This window comes from Anser cygnoides, chromosome 1 (genome assembly GCF_040182565.1).
Source record: "Anser cygnoides isolate HZ-2024a breed goose chromosome 1, Taihu_goose_T2T_genome, whole genome shotgun sequence".
Taxonomy (NCBI): domain Eukaryota; kingdom Metazoa; phylum Chordata; class Aves; order Anseriformes; family Anatidae; genus Anser; species Anser cygnoides.
Genome location: NC_089873.1, coordinates 66146734 through 66163652, shown reverse-complemented (window position 1 = coordinate 66163652; position 16919 = coordinate 66146734). Strand labels below are relative to the sequence as shown.

The following is a 16919-nucleotide window of genomic DNA, read 5'->3' as shown; positions in this document are numbered from 1 at the left end:
GTTAGCTGAGTGATGGGGTGAGGCGTGGCAGTGCCGGGGCCGAGGCCGCGCGCTTCACCCTGCAGACAGCAGGGCACAGCAGAAGCCACCACTATGCCATCTCTGATGTCGCTTCTCTTTCATCTCCACAGGTTCTGAATTGCTTCCTCATTGATAATAATGGCTTTATACTCATTTCCAAAAGACCTGCAGAGGTAAGAGAGCATAGGAGAAGAAGGGGAGGGTGCTTTGCATGTGCCTGAATAACACACCAGAGCTGGTGAAAACCAGTCAAGTCCAATTGTGTGACAAAGGTGGCCAGGGTACGATGAAACTCAGCTGCGTGGTGAGGGGACGCCTCCAGGCACGGTGACAGCATATCCTAGGTAAGGAAGGAGTTTGCGATGATAAGGAAGGAACTAGTCATACTATCTTTTTTATCAGAAGTGAGGAAATTAAAATCCGCTCCCTCACTGCAGATGCTACTGAAGATGATCTGAGGCAGCCCCAGGAGGCAAGCATGATCTGAAAGGGACAGGGAGGGAGGTGGCACTTCTGAGCCCTAGCGAAGATGAAACAGTCATTCTGCAGCAAAGGAAGTGGAGGGGATGGTAACAGTGAAATGCCAAAGGCAAAAGTGAAAATGGCATCATTTAAGCAAATTGGAAACAGGAGTACACCTAAAGAATTGGGGCATTTAGTGGACTCGTGGAGGTAAAATGAGTAAGGAAAATTACTCAGAATATTAATAAAAATATGAGCAACAGAAATTGCTTCCTTTTTTCCTGCTGCCAGTGCGTCCATGAGCAGTTCTGGAGTGCTCAAGGGGTGCAGTTTGTGTTGAGACATCCTGTTCACCTTGGGCAAAATCAACACCGGTCACTGCATGGTTTAGCTATACTTTTCTGCTCTCTGGTAAATGCACCACAAACCTGTTCATTTCAAAGTCATGAAATTCCATGGATTTGGATGTCGAAAAGTGACATGTGAGAACAGTCTCATAAACTACAAAGCAGTATGTCAATGGCAAGAATGGGCTTACAGAACAAATGGAAAATGAAGCATTTTGTTCCTAACGGAAGTGTGAATTTCAGTGAAATTGTGTAGTACTGGAGTTAACAAATACAGTGTGCATATTTCTAAAAGGCAGTACATCTGATTCTAGAAATAACCTACTTCAGGATGAAACAAACAAGTTGAAATGGTAATTAAAAATAAAATAATAAAACACCTGGTGGATGTGATTGGGACAAGCAGTGCAGCTTCTATAAAGGTAGAACATCTTCTTATCAGCTGTAGTTCTTTGAAAGTGTCGGCAAAAAATGATAACAGAGAATGAATGGCCTACCATATCGCAGTTTTTCAAAAAACCTGTAGCAAGGTCCCTCACAAGAGGCTATTCAAGAGGTTGTAGTTAAGAGTGGAACATGAAGTAGCATCATTGGTCTCAAAGCAGCTGGGACAGAAAAGAAAGAAGAGGAATAAAACAGGATTTTTAGAATTAAAATCTGCGAGTCCCATAGTCTCACATCTGAACTTATCTTGGTTAGCACACCCATAACAGGCTGGCAAAAGAAACAAGTGAGCCTGTGAATCCTGCAGACACTACACAATAAGTTCAGAGAGGCCAAAATGGGCACTGCTGAGGCTCACAAAACAAAGTGAATCTGCAGCACGGTAGCAGCAAGGTGATACAGACGTATAAAGGGGGCACGTAGCAAGGAATAACCAGTCTCTTTTCTGGCAGGATGGTGACCTGCCTGGCACAGTGAATATTTCAGTAAAGCTTCCCCGTCAACAACTTGTTGTGCCAAAAAAAAGCAAATAAAACTTGAAAAGTAAGGGAGGAAAATACTGCAAATATGTATTGGCTCCCTACTCTGGGAGGCCAGGTCCCGCTGTGTGTTCAGCATGGGTTAGTAGTCACTGTTTTGTCCACTGACTTCCATGGCATTTTCAAAGGTGCTTTACTGAGCCCTATCACGTGTCCATAGATAAAGGCAACTGCACCCTTTAGGTACCACAACTACTGTTCGCCCTCCTGGGTTCTATTTTTCCTGCATCTTATGAAAAATGGGTTTTTCAAAAAGCTCATCTCTGAAAGATCTGACAAGCAGAAACATGGCATTATAGTGGATTTGGGTAAATTACAAACATTATCCACATGCCCCTGAGATCAGACATTTGGGCAGGCACCAGCACTGTCATCTTCTCCAGCTGTTACCTCCCCTGACCTTGGAGAGTTCACCACTGCTTTTCTTCCCAAATGACTTCTTTATCTTGATCCAATTACTGATTTTATTTCCCAGTGGCACCACTAGTGTCCAGACTCTTAAACCCTGTAGGGAATTCGAGACAGCGGCAGCATTAAATCAGTAGCCTGTGTTCCATAGCCTTGAAAGCTGAATGATGCTGCATGGGGCTAATTGCCACTCCCTGCCCTCTGGGGACCCTTTGGGATGGGGAACTGGCTCCTGAAAAGCTTCAGGACTGCTGCCTTCTCCCTGGGGCATCTTACAGGATTTTTCTACAAGCTCTGCTCTGGTGGGACTCCAGGGACAAGGGGCGGGGTGGCAGCTAGAAGACCAAGATCCCACCGAGCCAAGCGGAGGTTGTGGAAAATCAAGTGCTAACTTTGTCTGAGGGGTCAGAAAAGCTAGTGCTTGCTCAGACCCCTTCAGCTATGTCTGGGATGATTAAAATCCAAATGCTCAAAGGGGAGTTGGTGTTATGTACTGATTTATATAGTGGAATACCTTCTAAGGCCTGTTAGAAGAGGCTCATAACCATGCCAGGCTACTGATAGATGATTACCATATGATCTTAGGTAAACTTGCCTAAGTTTTGTTTGTTGGTTTTGGGCTTTTTTTTAGTGGAAATGGCCTGCTCCAAAAAATGAAGTCCTCTGACATCTGCTAATGCATGCTAAATGACTGGGGACCTATCTGTGGAACAGTAAAACGTCCCCACAGACTGCATGGGTGGTTCTGTCACATATGGGAGCTATTTGCTGTGAACCAGGAAGAGACAGAGGACAGCTCATATCTTAATTTTTATTATTTATGAGTATTTTATTTACTTGCTTGTAAACCAGGCAGTAGAGTTAGCAGATTCTGAGAAATTCTGTGATGGATTTGTCATGATTTAGTAATCAGGAAAGCCAGAACTCTCATTTGTTTGAAGAAGTCTCTAAAGCAGTGGTTCCTGGATCTAGGGTTGGGACTGTATTTGAGGTTATTGACTCTGAAACATAAATAGGTCCAGAGGGCCACAAACTCCTCTTTTAATCCAGGCATGTAAGTAGGATTTGGGGTGTATATTAGGCATCTAGACAGACTGGATCAGCTGGAGCAGGAGAGAAATTTTACTCTAAAATTGGAATTTTTATGCCTAAGAGCTTCTTTTTTTGTTTGCTTTTTTTTTTTTCCCTTTCTTGTGTTTGCAGGCTGGAAAATTTCTTGGTGCAGTGGATGGCTCAGTAATGACCCAGCTGTTGAACATGGGCATGTTCAAGAAGTAAGCAGGGGTCCCTGCTCTGTGCTTCTCCTTTCTCAGCTGGTGTGTGGGGCAGAGCATGTCAGGCTCCTTCTGTAAGCAGGGCAGGATGAGTGAGCGGACACATGTGGCTCTTACTTTGCATCCAGAGCTCCTTTAGCTGCCCACCCTCTCCCCTGATGTGCTTGACCATTGTCACCCCACACCCTGTTTTTTTCCCAGCTGGAAAGCCTTTCCAAGAGAGGCTGCCTGAGAGGCCTCCAGAGCTGGCATTGCAGTTGGCTGAGAACATTTCTCTCTCTCCTAAAATACCTCTGGTCACCTCACTCCACTCCCCAAGCGCATGTCAAAAGACAGTTCAGATTTTTGATGGCTTGAAATTAGGAACTAGAGGGACTTGAAGTAGATACAATTATAATTCTTCAGCTTCAGACTCTGCTTTACTTATGACCTGTAATCAGGGACATACTTCCTCCTGTACTGACCCAGTTACGTTAATCCAAGGCCTGTATTTCTTGCTTTTCACAGTCCAGCCCTGGCCAAACAGCCAAGACACATTTAAGCAGGCCACTGCTTTAGTTCTTCCACACAGAAATTTTTTTGTACAGTTGGGCCCAAGTAGGAAAAAGCAGTGCAGGCTGGCGTAGTTGCCCCGTAGGTGGTTGCATTGCTCAATTTTGACTGCTTGCTTGTCTTGCTTTGATCCTAGGGTGACCATGTATGACTATCAAGCGATGTGTAAGATACCCTACCACCACCACAGCGGTGCCCGGCCGCTGCTCAGTGTATGTATCTCTCTGCACACAGCCTTCCCTGCTGGGACTGTCGGTGGAGGCTTTCTTTTAGGATATCCCCAACACTGTGGTGTAGCATACTCCTCCCAAAAACTTCATAGCTGTTTGCCTTCAAATGCTGGGAAAGTCCAGACTCATCTGAGGCAGGTTTCTGAGGCAGTGGTGGCCACTGACAGAGGTTTCCAATTTGGCTCTCTATTGGCGTGTAGGATCTTAATGAAAATTGGAAGGACCAGGGGGAGGACAGGAACCATACTATGCCAGGCTTCTTCTGCTATAAGCTGTGACACCAGCTTGCAGCTGAAATCAGCAGAAATACTTTCACAGGGCATAGTTTTTCTCAGCAGCCCAAGAGTTGACCTGAAAGTGAACAGAACATCTGGGAGAAAGTTGTCATCCTCTGAGGGAAGCGTGAGTGGGCTGGGAGTAACAGAAAGAGGGGTCAAAGCTGCTGAGAAGAGCTGGTAGCCCAGAGAACAAACTGTCAGAGGGGAAGGTTTGCCAGCACCCAAACACAACCTCTCTTTATTCTGATACAAACTGATAATCTAATCCCACTCTACCTTTCTAACCTCACCTCAAGCAGGCAGACCTAAGTAATTAATCAAAACTCAGCTCAATTCAAACTAGTTAAAGTAACCCTGAACAGAGATCTGTTTCTTATTGTTATGATCATTTTTTTTGACTCTTTAAAATGTGTTGTGCTGAAAGCACATCTTATGGCATGACATCATCATTTTTTCTAGCAAAAGAATTTTCAAGCAAATATTCCTTTTCAATAATGTTTCACATTTTTTAACAATATGTCAGTTTTGGCAATGGCTATACTGAATCTGGATAGATAAAATAATGTGATATTAATTAAAATATTTGCTTGATCATATCCTTGAGAATTTTCGTTAACAAAAAAAAAAAAACAAAAGAAGTCAAAAAATATGAGCTACCAAAACCAGGTGAACAGGGAAGAGAATAAAAGGGTGAACCTCCAAACTTCACCTCTCTCTTCACCGTCTTAACAAAATCTTTAAAAAGGAAGAAGTCCATTTTTACATATACATTGTTGAAAGGAAAAATCAGTCATATCCCCAACCATTTTACTATTTGCTGACTTATTTTGGTTGAAGATAAGCCAGTTAGCAGTAATTGAACATTCTCTTGTGTCTTGTGACTGATGCATGTGTTTTGGGTTCGAGGACATGGTAGTGATTTGTGAGAGGGAGAGATGAAACTCAGCCATGGTTACCAAGAGAAGAACCAGCAGGATCCTCTGCTGAGTAACTGGCCCTGGGACTATGCTGGATTTCCAATTTGTAGCTGAAAAGAAGAAAAATGATAGAAGTCATGCCATCTTGAGGAAAAGCTGGATGAAAGCACAGTTAAGCATAATCAATCAATAGGAGATAACACTAACTCCTGGACAATGCTGTAGCTTGTCCCAGAAACACCACTTGCAATTGGAATATAAAAGCATCCTACACTGGTGGTGTCCCATTTAGCTGTATTTCTCTCCTGCTCTGAGCTCTCAAGGTCATCCATACTGGAGAGAACTCATCAAGCAATTACATCTTCAAAGTCCTTCACGCATTTGTGATAAACTCCCTGACCCTGACTGGGAGGGGTGAGAAAATATTATTAGCAGCAAGGCAGCTCCGCTGGCTTTTGATGTATTTTGAGCATTTTCCAGTGATGCCCAGACCTTGAATTTCCAGCCTGTCTTTAGGAGAGCTCTGAGTAGTGGAGGGAATTGGTCTGAAACGCGGGGTCCTGCCTAACAATTGTAAAGTTTCTGACCAGGTCCTTATGATGTTTCTCATTTCTTCTTTTGTTCTCCAGCCAATTTATGCCTTTCTAGCTGCAGTGAAATGGCTGATAAGTGATTTCCTCATGTGAGTACAAAAAGATATGGGTATTTGGCAGGCTCAGACCAGCCGGGGTGAGAGCCGAGAAGGCCATGAGCAGAGGCCCCCACATAGGACACTGCTGTCAGCCTTTTTGTGACATTCAGCCCGGTGCCTCGCTCCCGGGAGGCAGAAAGCTATTACTATTCCCATTTCACAAACACAGAGGCAGAGGCCCTGAGCGGGTCTGGGACTTACCTGAAGTCACTCAGTACAACGCAGCAGAGTCAGAAATAGGACTTGGGTCTCTGGAGGCCCCGTGCAGGTCCTCCATGCTGCGTCCTCCTCCCTGTCTCATTCGCCCACGATATGTGAATCCTCCACAGGGGCGAGGGCTGCCAGGAGGAAGCCAGGAAGCTCAGATCTGAGTGGCAGGCAAGGGAGAAGAGAGGGGAGGAGAGGGAATGCTTTGTATCAAGCTCTGGATTCAGGCTCACCTCAAACTGGGGGGGGTGGGAATAAGAGTTAGAGCTCAAATTAGGAGCAAGCTCAAATTGGGACCAAAGCTGCTCAGCTTGCTGGGCCCAGGCTGAAACCCTGACCCTGAGCATCTCAGCCTGAGAGGCTGAAAAGACCCAGATCCTGGGCCTTGAGCTTATTGGCACAGCATAATTCAGCGTGGCTTGCAGCTAGTGCCAGCTCCCTGCAAGCTGCCTGTGCCCACTCGGGTGTGTCTGCAGCGACTGGATCCAGCTTCAGCCTCCAGGGCTGCCACGTTCATCCCTTCACTGGCGAGGTACCCAGACAGTGTTCCCTTCATGAAAAGCCCACTCAGTTATTCCATAGTATAGATCCCATGATACGGAGACATACTATGTCACGTTGAGCAACCAAAAACAAAAACAAACAAACAAAAAACAAACAAACTGGGGAAAAAAGTAATCTCAGACTTCCACTGCCTGAAAATCTACAATAAACATTTTAGAGCTGATATTTGCCAGGCCACGGAGGCATCTCACTGCCACCTGCACCCTTCCAGGCTGCTGAAAAAGCATCCTCTGTTCTTGCTCTTTTGACAGTTTCCTTTTGGAGTTTAACATGAGTAGCTTCTGGCACTCAGACAACTTGGCAGACGGTGAGTACACGGGAGTCCAGCCACCCCGTAGCACGTGAGTGTCACAGCTGCTGGTGGCAGCAGAAACTGTATGGGGAAGCCGAACCTCGTGCAAGAAGCTGCCATCCCACCACATCTCCCTCTGTGGACACTGGAAGCCAGCTTCCAGGTCCCAACACCACCTGTCTCCCTCCCAACCCCATTTCAAGCTGCCCAAGCACCAGAGCCATCAGGGGAAAGCCTGTGCAGCCCAGAGCGTGCTTTCCTCAGCGTAACTGCGGTAACATGGGGAGGTTTTTCTTTCCGAGCACCCCACCCTGTGTGTCCATCGGTCGCAAAGCCCTTCACTTGGAAAGACTTCCAGTCTTTCATGATGATGGCCCGAGGGACAGGACAGAGCAGGGCTGGAGCAGCAGGCTCTGCAGAGCTAGCCAGAAAGCCTGTAAGGTTCAGCTGAGAACAGCTTCCTTGCATCCTTTCCTTCAGCCATCCCACTGAGTTGTGCTGGATGGCTCAAATAACGCATTGAGGGTCTTTACTTTCCCACTGGACTCTCTCTGGAAGGCAGAAGGTGGTGGCACATGCTCCTACAGGCGAGGGACATCAATGGCCCTGAGGTGACTGTAAGGGACAGGTGAAGAGTGCGCATCTACGTAGCAGTGTAGACGCAATTATTGCTTCCTCACTAACTATTCAGCATTAATGGTACTTTGAGTGGACACAGAGGAACTTTCCCTGCTAACAGTGGGGTTGAGTCCTCTGCCTTAAGTTCTCCTGATGTAACAGGGAACCACTTGTTTTCAGAGAGCAAGAAGTCCTTGTAGTCAGAGAGCCAGCGCAGTGTCTGGGTGCTGTCCATCCTACTTACCTCCTCCAAAGAGGCTCTCCAGACACGGCACTAGAAGCTGCAGATCTCCTCTGTGTGGCCCTGGATGGTGCTTTAACTTGTATCAGGATGAAGGGAGTGTCCCCATGCAGAAATCAGTGAGGAAGAGATAGATGAGCAAGTACAGCTCTTCTATAGTGCAGGAGGGACACAGACAGACGTGGTGTTCCTGTGGAGAGCTGTTACGGATGCTAGATGGCTGCAATTTGATTTAATTTTTGCTGGAGGAGATGTGAGGAAAAAGGGAGGGGGTTCTTGCTTCTACACTACTCATCACCATTTCCTTTTGTGCTTTCCTCATCATTCTTGCATCACCTCCATGGCTGCTGCGTGCCAACTCATCTCTTCGCTGTGCTGCCATCGTGTGAAACTGTCATGTGGCTCCATCTTCATTGTGTGTGTGTGCATACTGCTCCTCCAGCCAAGGCTGTCTTCCATCACTGTAAGTAGAACCACCATGTAGCCAAAAGAGGAGGATCTAGCTAGAAATCCCAGGCTAGGAGTGACAATTTTCCACCTTTTGGACAACGGGGAACTTGGAGAAGGGTGTCGTGGTTGCACGGCAGTGCCTGGCTCTATTTCCCTGCACTGCAGGGAATCAGGAGCTGCTGCTGCTGGTTTAGTTCGCTGAGCTGGTGATGTTAAAGGTCTGTCACTGAGAGGCCAACACAAGAAGGGACACGCCAGCCTCCTTAGTGACCGCAGGCCCAAACAAGACCATCACTCGTGGCTATAGCGCAGATGGGCTGTTAGCCACTCTAACGTGGTTCTTCCTTCTCTCTGGCTCCCTGCTGCCCCCATCTTTTCAGGCGTTACACCAAAACCAAAAGCAACTTGTGCCTTCTTGCAAAAAAATCTGTTTGGGTCTTGTTGTCTTCAGATACTCAGAGGCAATTTAAGTCTTCTTTTCCACACCCCATGGCTTAGCCCCTCTGATGAATACCAGCCCAGCTCCAGGATAATGCAGAATTACTTTCAAGCAGTTTAACTGATAAGTATGTGCTGTAGCTCATAAATCCACTCTTGCAGGCAAGCTAGAAATCCCTCCAGACAGAGTCCAGACTGTGGCTGTGTTTGTATCTCACTGCTTCCATATCTAGCTCGTGTTCACTGGTTTGCTCTCTGCCCAGCAAGACGTATGTGTGAGACAGAGATAGAGAAATAGACAGTTGGAATGTGCCTTGCTGTGTGAAGAAGAGGAAGAGGAGGAGAGTGTGGCTGTAGATGAAGAAACAAGGGTCCATGCGTGGGGGAGGGAGTGGCAGGGTGGAAGGAAACCATTGGGGCTGGAAGGAATGGGTTGCACGTGTTGTTAAGAACAGGCTGAAGATTTTTGCCAGGGATGTTAACATTTTCTTGACTGCCTGCCAAGGCTGGCGAATGCAAAACGTATGGAGAGGAGACATTTTCTGGGAGAGAAACTAAGTATATGTTTATTTGAGGTTATGTACAGAGGAATTAACAGTTGGGGATCTAATGTTCACCCCTGCTGTGTGCACCTCTGGCTCTGCAACACTGGTCCTATTTCTGCTTCCCAAATTCTCGTGCTTTCTGGAAATGTGAGGCTTGCCACTGGAGTATGGGCACGATTGATTCAGATTGCATTCCTCATGCAAATCTGCTTCTCAGAGGTGGTGAGAAGACATGTTGCTGCCACAGATTTTTCACTGCTCTCAGTGTCTCTTTCCCCTCTGTGTTTGTAAGGGCTTCTGCTTTTATGGACATCACCACAGATTTGAAGGCCTTTAATTAAGCCAGAAATACTTCCAGCCAAGGCACGCAGCCTAGAAAGGAATATTTCTAGAATTCTGGAGCTCAGAAAAGTTTCTTTCTGACTGCATGGTAAAGCACACAGAGGATAGTCATTTGAAATCTCCATTTTGTATTTGTCAGTGGCAGATTTTGTCTCATTCGTACCCGAGTAAGTCCATTGACTCGGTGCAGATATTCATGATTTATGGTGGTGGGAAAGAGTTCACAATCTGGGCTGCACTGTGTGCAGCAAGGAGCGGCGGCTGCCTTTGCTACTCAGAAGGATTGGTTGCCAACTGTCTGACAAAGTCTTTCTGGAAGTGCAGATGGTAGCAATGACAGCCAGGAATTAACTCACGCTTTGCTATAAAGTTTGCAATTTGTTATCAGCTTCTCCGACTGTTTACTAATCCCTGACCACCAGACTCTCAGAGCTGCTGATAAGGTTTTGATGTCCAGCCTGTGTGCACAGAGGCTCAGCCCCAGCAAGCTGCTGATAGTGTGCATGCTGCCGGGCTCCTCTGAGCTCCCGAATACTGCTGCAGCTGCATTGCTTCCAGGCAAATTAAGTGGCAGTGGGCTTAAGCATAATCTCTGTCTCAGGTCTTGTCTCCATGCAGAAGTCAGGGATTTTAAAGTGGCTTATTTTCATTTAGCCTGTGCCAAGAAACTGATTTAAGATGGTCTGTGCAGGGGAACGTGTGCCAATTTAACCGCGTAGTGCACATGATGAGGTTAACCCAGAGCCAGTCTAATTGCTGGTGTCTGTGAAAGGCTGCAGAGAAACGCAGCTCCTGTTAGGGACTCAGCCCACACTGCCGGGGGCTGAAGAGCCCCTGCAGGGTCCAGCCCCGGTGCACTTCCCATCTCTTACCTCCCTGGTCCTGCGCGGTAGCTGAAGCAGGGCTGGCGTAGGTCAGGCCTGTGAGCGGGGCTGGGCTTGCCAAGGCTCCAGGTGTGCCCTGGTGGTTGGGCATCTTCTTCACTTGCCTTCTCATTAAGACCCCCCTTCTCAGGTCACCTTTGTGGTCGTCACAGCTGTTCTTCTGAGAAAGAAACACCACAGCCTGCCTCAAAAGATGTCTGCTGCTGTGACAGCCCTGGTCAACACCACCATGAGATTCCAGAGGTTGACACAGCAGGACCGTGATAGCTCATGGCTCAAGGACGGATGTGGGGTCTTGCCACACGCATGTCCCTAAGACGGGCTGTACCCGTGGTAGTCTGGCTGCAGGTTACGGAGTTAAAGCATTGTTTTCCCACTAGTATAGCGAATTAAGGCTGAAGGAAAGGGCTCCCATCCCATTCTTCAACCACCTTTAGTCCTTCAGGAACTTCGCTGGCCAGTTTATGGTCATCCAGTAGCTGCTCTGAGCTGGAAAGCACTGGTAGCTTTTGTCATCAGAGCATGAATGAAGATAGTGTGAGGAGTGCTGAATCTTGATGCTGAAATCAAGCCCTCTGTGCTTTTGGATTGGCGAACAATGAACTAAAACATGGTGCTGAGAGGTGGTTCCTACAGCCTGAAAGGATTTAAATAGGAGGCTGCCTCATGGGGGATGTTTTCAGAAAGGTCAGGAGAAGAGCACAAGGCACAGCCACAGGGGCTCTGTGCTGCAGGGAGGTGTTTAAATCCCCTTCACATCCACCTGGGGAGGGCACTAGACGGGAGGCTGGGCTGCAGCCCCTGGCTTCTGATGAATGCCTTATATCTCTGGATTGCCAAGGCAGAGAGAAGAACCAGGGAAAATCATCCTGCCTTTGTCTCTTGCATAGTCCCCATTGTGCAGACAGCGAGCTCCGTGGGGTGTGCCTTCCTCTTCCTGTGCACTTCAGCACTGTGAGGGGAGAGGCGGCCGTAGCGCTTGGTGAGGCCTTGACCGTGGTGCCAATTACCCCTCAGGACCACGGACGCCCTCTCGATGCCTTCTTACCACGCACTGACTGATCAAAATCTCTGTGGCTGCATTTTTCTACCAGTATTCCCTGCAGCAGCTGCAAGGGACAAGCTGGTGGTCCCCAGGTCAGGGGGGCTGCAGCCCCTGGGTCTGGGGGCCGTGAGGTGAGGCCTTTGTGCCCAGCGCCTGCAGCTGGTGTGGAAACAGTCCTCATGCTTCTTGTCTGCGCTGCAGCCGCTTCTCCCCTAGCAACAAAGCCTCACATTTCGATCGGAGACGTTCCCCTGTGTGCCACGGAGGCAGGAGCTGCCTTTGCTACCTCCGACTGCAGAAAATAATTGCCGGCTGGCCCGATCAAGCGAGGCAAGGAGGACTTTGCTGAACGCCTAGAAATGATGCCCTTGCTTCTCCAGGGAGGCTCAGCGAGGCAGTTCAGCTCACCCTCATCCCAAAATTAGTGTGGGAGCCCCACAGAGTGTGACTGGGGAGCAGCAAGGCAGTGGCTCTGCCTTGGCAGAGGATCCTTCCCTGCCACAGCCAGCCCCGCGCGCTCGCCAAGGCTCGGCCAGGCCCTCACAGCCACCTTCTGCTCCCCTGCGGACACATGCCAGCCCTGTCTGCTGGCAGTGTTTTCTTTTTAAAGATGCGACACGCTTTCAGCCCATCCGTTTGCCTGCCATGGGATCTCTCTGAAGCGTCGGAGGACTCAGAAAAGGTCGGAGGCTGACGGAGAAGTGGGAACGCGTGAGGTTGCATTAATTTGCAGACCCGTTTTAGACAGGCTGGCAGGCCTCACCGGCGAGGGGGGGCACCCTCACTGGTAGTGTCTGGGAAGGATTTTCCGTGTGCCCTCTGAACACAGGGGGTCCCCACCAGTGCAGATCTCCAACCACAGGCACCGAGGACCAGCCTGTGCGTGGACCTGACGTGTACAAAAATACATGACCCAGTGCAGGGCAGGCAGGAGGGACTCAGGAGGGACTCCGAAAGGCAGCAGGTGTGGTAGGACCCCCCCCCCAGCGGCCCCACACCCCGGTTTCTGCAGGGAGAAGGGATGGGGAGCAGCAGGAGCATCCCTCGCACAGCCTGGTTTTCCCACACCACCTAGTGGGAGCCAGCATCACTACAGCGCTCCGTGGTGCTGCTCCTTGCTCCTCTGAGCCATGGTAAGCACCTGCCCCTGTTCGGGCCCCTCTGTCACCGCTGCCAAAGTCCCGTGTCTCAGGGCAGATGTCCCCGTTATGGTCCTCTCACCCTGCCTGTTCTTGTCCCTGCCGCAGCTCACAAGCACAAGAAGCACGACACCCTGCAGCCCTGCGACACGGAGTACCCCGTCTTCGTGTACGAGCCGGCCATCAAGGAGACCAACGGGCTGATCGAGTGCGGAGATTGCCAAAAGTAAGAATTACAGCTTCCCTTTCATTCAGGCACGAGGCCACGCCGGCACCACAGCCTGGTCACAGCCCAGGAAGAGTCACCTGCTGCTGTGCCTCCCGTGTCCTGGGCTGGGGGCAGCACAAAGGGAGAACGACCACGTTACAGCTTCTCGATAGAGAAGGAAGGATTAAAGCCATCTGTTAATAAGCAGAGGTGGCTGCAGGAGGAGGGAGAGAGTGTTTAAAAAAAGAAAGTCTCTTTTCCATTCTGCAGATTTCAGAAAGGAGCTGTTTCTGTTTTTTCACGTTTCTGGCAAAAGTTTTCTCCTTAGAAGATTTTCCTTTTTGCAATGCTTTCAGCTTTCCTTTCCCCTTTTTATTTTCCCTCTTTTCTGTTTTTCTACAGAAAAAAAAGGAGGGATTAGGGGAAAAAAAGAAGTGTTAAACCAAAAGAAAGCAAAACAAGGGGAACCTTTTTTACTTTCCGTTTTCATTTTAAGAGAACGAGCAGTCAAAACTAACAGAAAAGTCATTGCGAAAAGAGGCCATTTTCAGCAGTTGTGTAGCACCACCAGTAATCATGCGTGGAAGGGTGAAAGGAGGATGAAATTTCCACTGGTCCAGCTTTTCCTAACGTGCTGTTATGTAGACCCACACAGAGGAGACCAAACAGATCTGACTGGAATCCCTCATAAAGAAAAGAAAAGCCTTACCTGCCTTGGGTCTTGGACCGACTGCAGGAAAGAATTAAAGGTCAAGAAAACAGCCTGTGCTAGTCAGCACTGCTTTATGAAAAATGGGCCTTGCTGTGCGTTGTCAGAGAGCAGAGAGTGGGTTTGGTGACAAAGGGAGCTGTGTCGGTGCTGTAACCTCTGGGAAGAGCCAGAGCAGTCATGCGCCAGGCAGACCTGTTTGTGCCTAACACTGTCCCTGCACAGACCAGCCTTGCCTTGCTGCGGGGCACAGGTCGGTGCCTTGCCCCAGCGGACACACGGCCTGATTCCTATTCACCTCTAGAGGTGAACACAAAGAGCCCTGTAAGCTAGAAGGAGAGGCTGGGCAGTGAGCACCCAGGGAAACAGGGCAGGTCTCCAGCGTGGTTGGGGTGGTCAGGGCAGCCTCACAAACCTCTATGGCCACAGCCCGATCCAGAAGCCCTCTTCCTTGGCTGAGAGCAGGAACAGGAGAGACACAGATGAGTCATCAGGCAGGGGTGACACAGGACGATGAGTGCAACCACGTGGCCACGGGCACAGCAGCCTCCTGTGTGCAGAGCCACGCCTGAGCTGCCCACTCACACACACGTGCGTGCACACTCATGCACTAAGCCACACACATGGCCAAAACACGTGGCTGCCCTTCTGCCCTGACCACAGGAGCCCTCCAGCTCCCACACAGCCTGCAGCCCCTCATGCAGGCCCTCACGTGGATGCCCTGGGGCAAATGCTTGCATCCAGGAACATCCTCGCCTGCACGTGCCCATCACCAGGCCTTTCTGTTTGTCTCATGGGGAGGGGAAGGGAAAGACAGACTGCTGGCTGCAAACTGAAGCTTTACAGGGAGACTAAGCACCAGGTGGCCAGTCCTGTCACGCAGGTGTAATGCGTGATGTTACTGAGCTCCTCCATTTGTCTCTCACTTAACATGAAATTTAGCAGAACTCTGCCCCCTGAGGATCACAGCGTGCACACAGCCTCACGTTCTGCAGGCACATGTGTACATACACGTTGGCTGGGCACTGGCACACCTCCACGTGAAGCCAGGCCTTCTCACACATGATCCTCTGAGACGTGCTGCCCCACTCCGGTGTGCCTGGGGAGGGCTTCTACTGGGTTTTTCTTGTTTTTTTGGTTGGTTGGGTTTTTGGTTCCGATTTTGGCTTTTCTGCTGTGCAGAGTTGTACCGAGCCAGCTGGGTGCTTCCTGAGGACAGGAAGGTGTGCACTGCTCCTCTCCTGCCTTCTGCTGACACCCCTTCCAAGCTTCTCTGTTCCTTTGGCCTTATTTGCTAGGGTGAACAGGGCCAGGCAATGCCAGGGCCATGCCGGGGATTTCTCTGGTGCGCTCTTTTTTCCACAGGATGTTTGTGGCACAGCAGATTGCCAGCAGCAACCTGCTGCTCCTCGTCACGGATGCTGCTTGCGACTGCAACATCTTCCCACCTGTCCTGCTGGATGCGAAAGAAGTCAAATATATCCTTCTGCTTGCCCTGGGGCTCTGGGTTTGCTAGGGTGGAAAGCGTGTGGTAATTCCCACAGGGAAAGGGGTGGAGGGCATAGCTCGGCTTGTGGGCCAGCCAGGAGGCAGGGGAATGGAGCCAGTGTGAGGGAGAGGAGGCAACAGTCCTGCTGCTGGAGCCCAGCCTCCCACCGCGGGGCAGCCCCCAGCTCCGTGCTATTTTGCCATTTGTAGCTGCCGGCCATTCCTTGCCTTTCTCTAGCACTTAGCGGCATCCCCAGCCCATGTACCTGCAGCACCGCAGCAGGGAGGTGGCTGCCCGGCCCCGGTCCTCCCCTGTCCCCGAGGCTGTCCATTTCCCCAGGGGAAATGCCCCAGGGCCCCATCTCTGTGTGCGGCACTCATGCCCCTTCCTTCTCCCCTGCCCGTGTCCTTAACTGCCCCGCACATAACGCCTCCGTGAAGTGCGACCGGATGCGCTCCCAGAAGCTGAGGCGGCGCCCGGACACGTGCCACGCGTTTCACCCCGAGGTACGGCCACAGGGCATCGTGGCAGGCGGGAGAACACAGGGGCTGGGCTTCCCCCGACCCTGGGCACCGTGGCTGTGCACACACGTCCCATCCCCTCTTCCTGCATGCATCGTGCCTGTTTTGTGCCCATCCCAAGATGCAGCCTGGTGGATCCCCAAGGGGCTTCCTCACAGGAGGACATCACACTAGTGACACCTGGGCAGGGCTTGAGCTCCAGTGGTGGTGGGCTTTTGGGTGTCCTCAAACCATCCCTCAGCACGCCTTCCTTCAGGCTGTGCTACATAGCTTCTGCAGCCCCTGCTCTCCCTCCCAAAAGCGAGGGGGGCACTCCCACCATGCCACCATGGCAGCAGGCACGCTGATACCTCGTCTTCTCTGTCCCCCAGGAAAACGCCCAGGACTGCGGCGGCGCTGCCGAGCTCTCTGTCTCTCTGACGCTGCTCCTCCTGCCCCTGGCACTGCTCCTGCGGTGACACTGCCCGCGGCAGGGACACGGCGAGGGACAGGGCTGCAGGAGGAGAGGAGACAGGGCCACCTTTGGGGACGCCCTGTGTGACTCCCTGCAGCTCCAGGGACAGCAGGGGTGGCCAGCACGGCTCAGACACGTGTCGCACGTCCCTGTGGCCCTGCCTGTCTCATGGCCATGGTGGAGCAGTGTGCCCTGTGAGGCAGAGGGCTCTGCCGGGCAGCTCTTGCCTTAGGAGAGCAGGCGGGCAAGAGACCCTGGTTGCTGCTGCTCATAAGAGCTGCCGGGATTTTGAGCACCCAGCTGTGGGGGCCAACATCTCCTGGTCTTGGGGTGTTCATCAACCAGGACCCCAGGCTCAGAACATGGCTCCAGCCCCGAGCTGCACTAACTGCACCCGCAGCTGGACCACGGGGGATGGCACAGCTGGACTGGAGCTGCAGCTCTGCTGAGGGGAACACTGCACTCGCAGCATCCAGATACATCTCCAGGCATGGGCTTGCCTTGAGAAAGGGGCTGTGTGTGACCTGCCGAAGCAGCAGGAGGTGCCCCCTGCCTGCTGGTTTCACGGCAGGAGCAGCTCGGGTATGGGCACTGTTCCCTCGGAGCAGCG

General features: G+C 50.6%; 1 protein-coding gene and 1 pseudogene across 2 annotated transcripts in view; one reads left to right on the top strand and one right to left on the bottom strand.

The window, feature by feature from the left end:
• Positions 1-16365, top strand: part of CACNA2D4 (calcium voltage-gated channel auxiliary subunit alpha2delta 4) — a 119766-nt gene extending 103401 nt beyond the window's left edge. The window contains exons 30-39 of one of the 2 annotated variants that reach the window (XM_066990273.1): positions 132-194; positions 3425-3495; positions 4184-4259; positions 6102-6154; positions 7186-7241; positions 8528-8548; positions 13037-13154; positions 15211-15328; positions 15763-15840; positions 16227-16365. In XM_066990273.1, coding sequence (XP_066846374.1) covers positions 132-194; positions 3425-3495; positions 4184-4259; positions 6102-6154; positions 7186-7241; positions 8528-8548; positions 13037-13154; positions 15211-15328; positions 15763-15840; positions 16227-16313 — 741 coding nt within the window. In that variant the 3' untranslated portion in view covers positions 16314-16365. Of the gene's footprint in view, positions 1-131; positions 195-3424; positions 3496-4183; positions 4260-6101; positions 6155-7185; positions 7242-8527; positions 8549-13036; positions 14609-15210; positions 15329-15762; positions 15841-16226 lie in introns of those variants that run through there. The other variant, XM_066990274.1, reaches the window with a different exon arrangement.
• LOC136789679 (uncharacterized) lies at positions 9030-9985 on the bottom strand (annotated as a pseudogene).
• Positions 16366-16919: the final 554 nt, after the last annotated feature.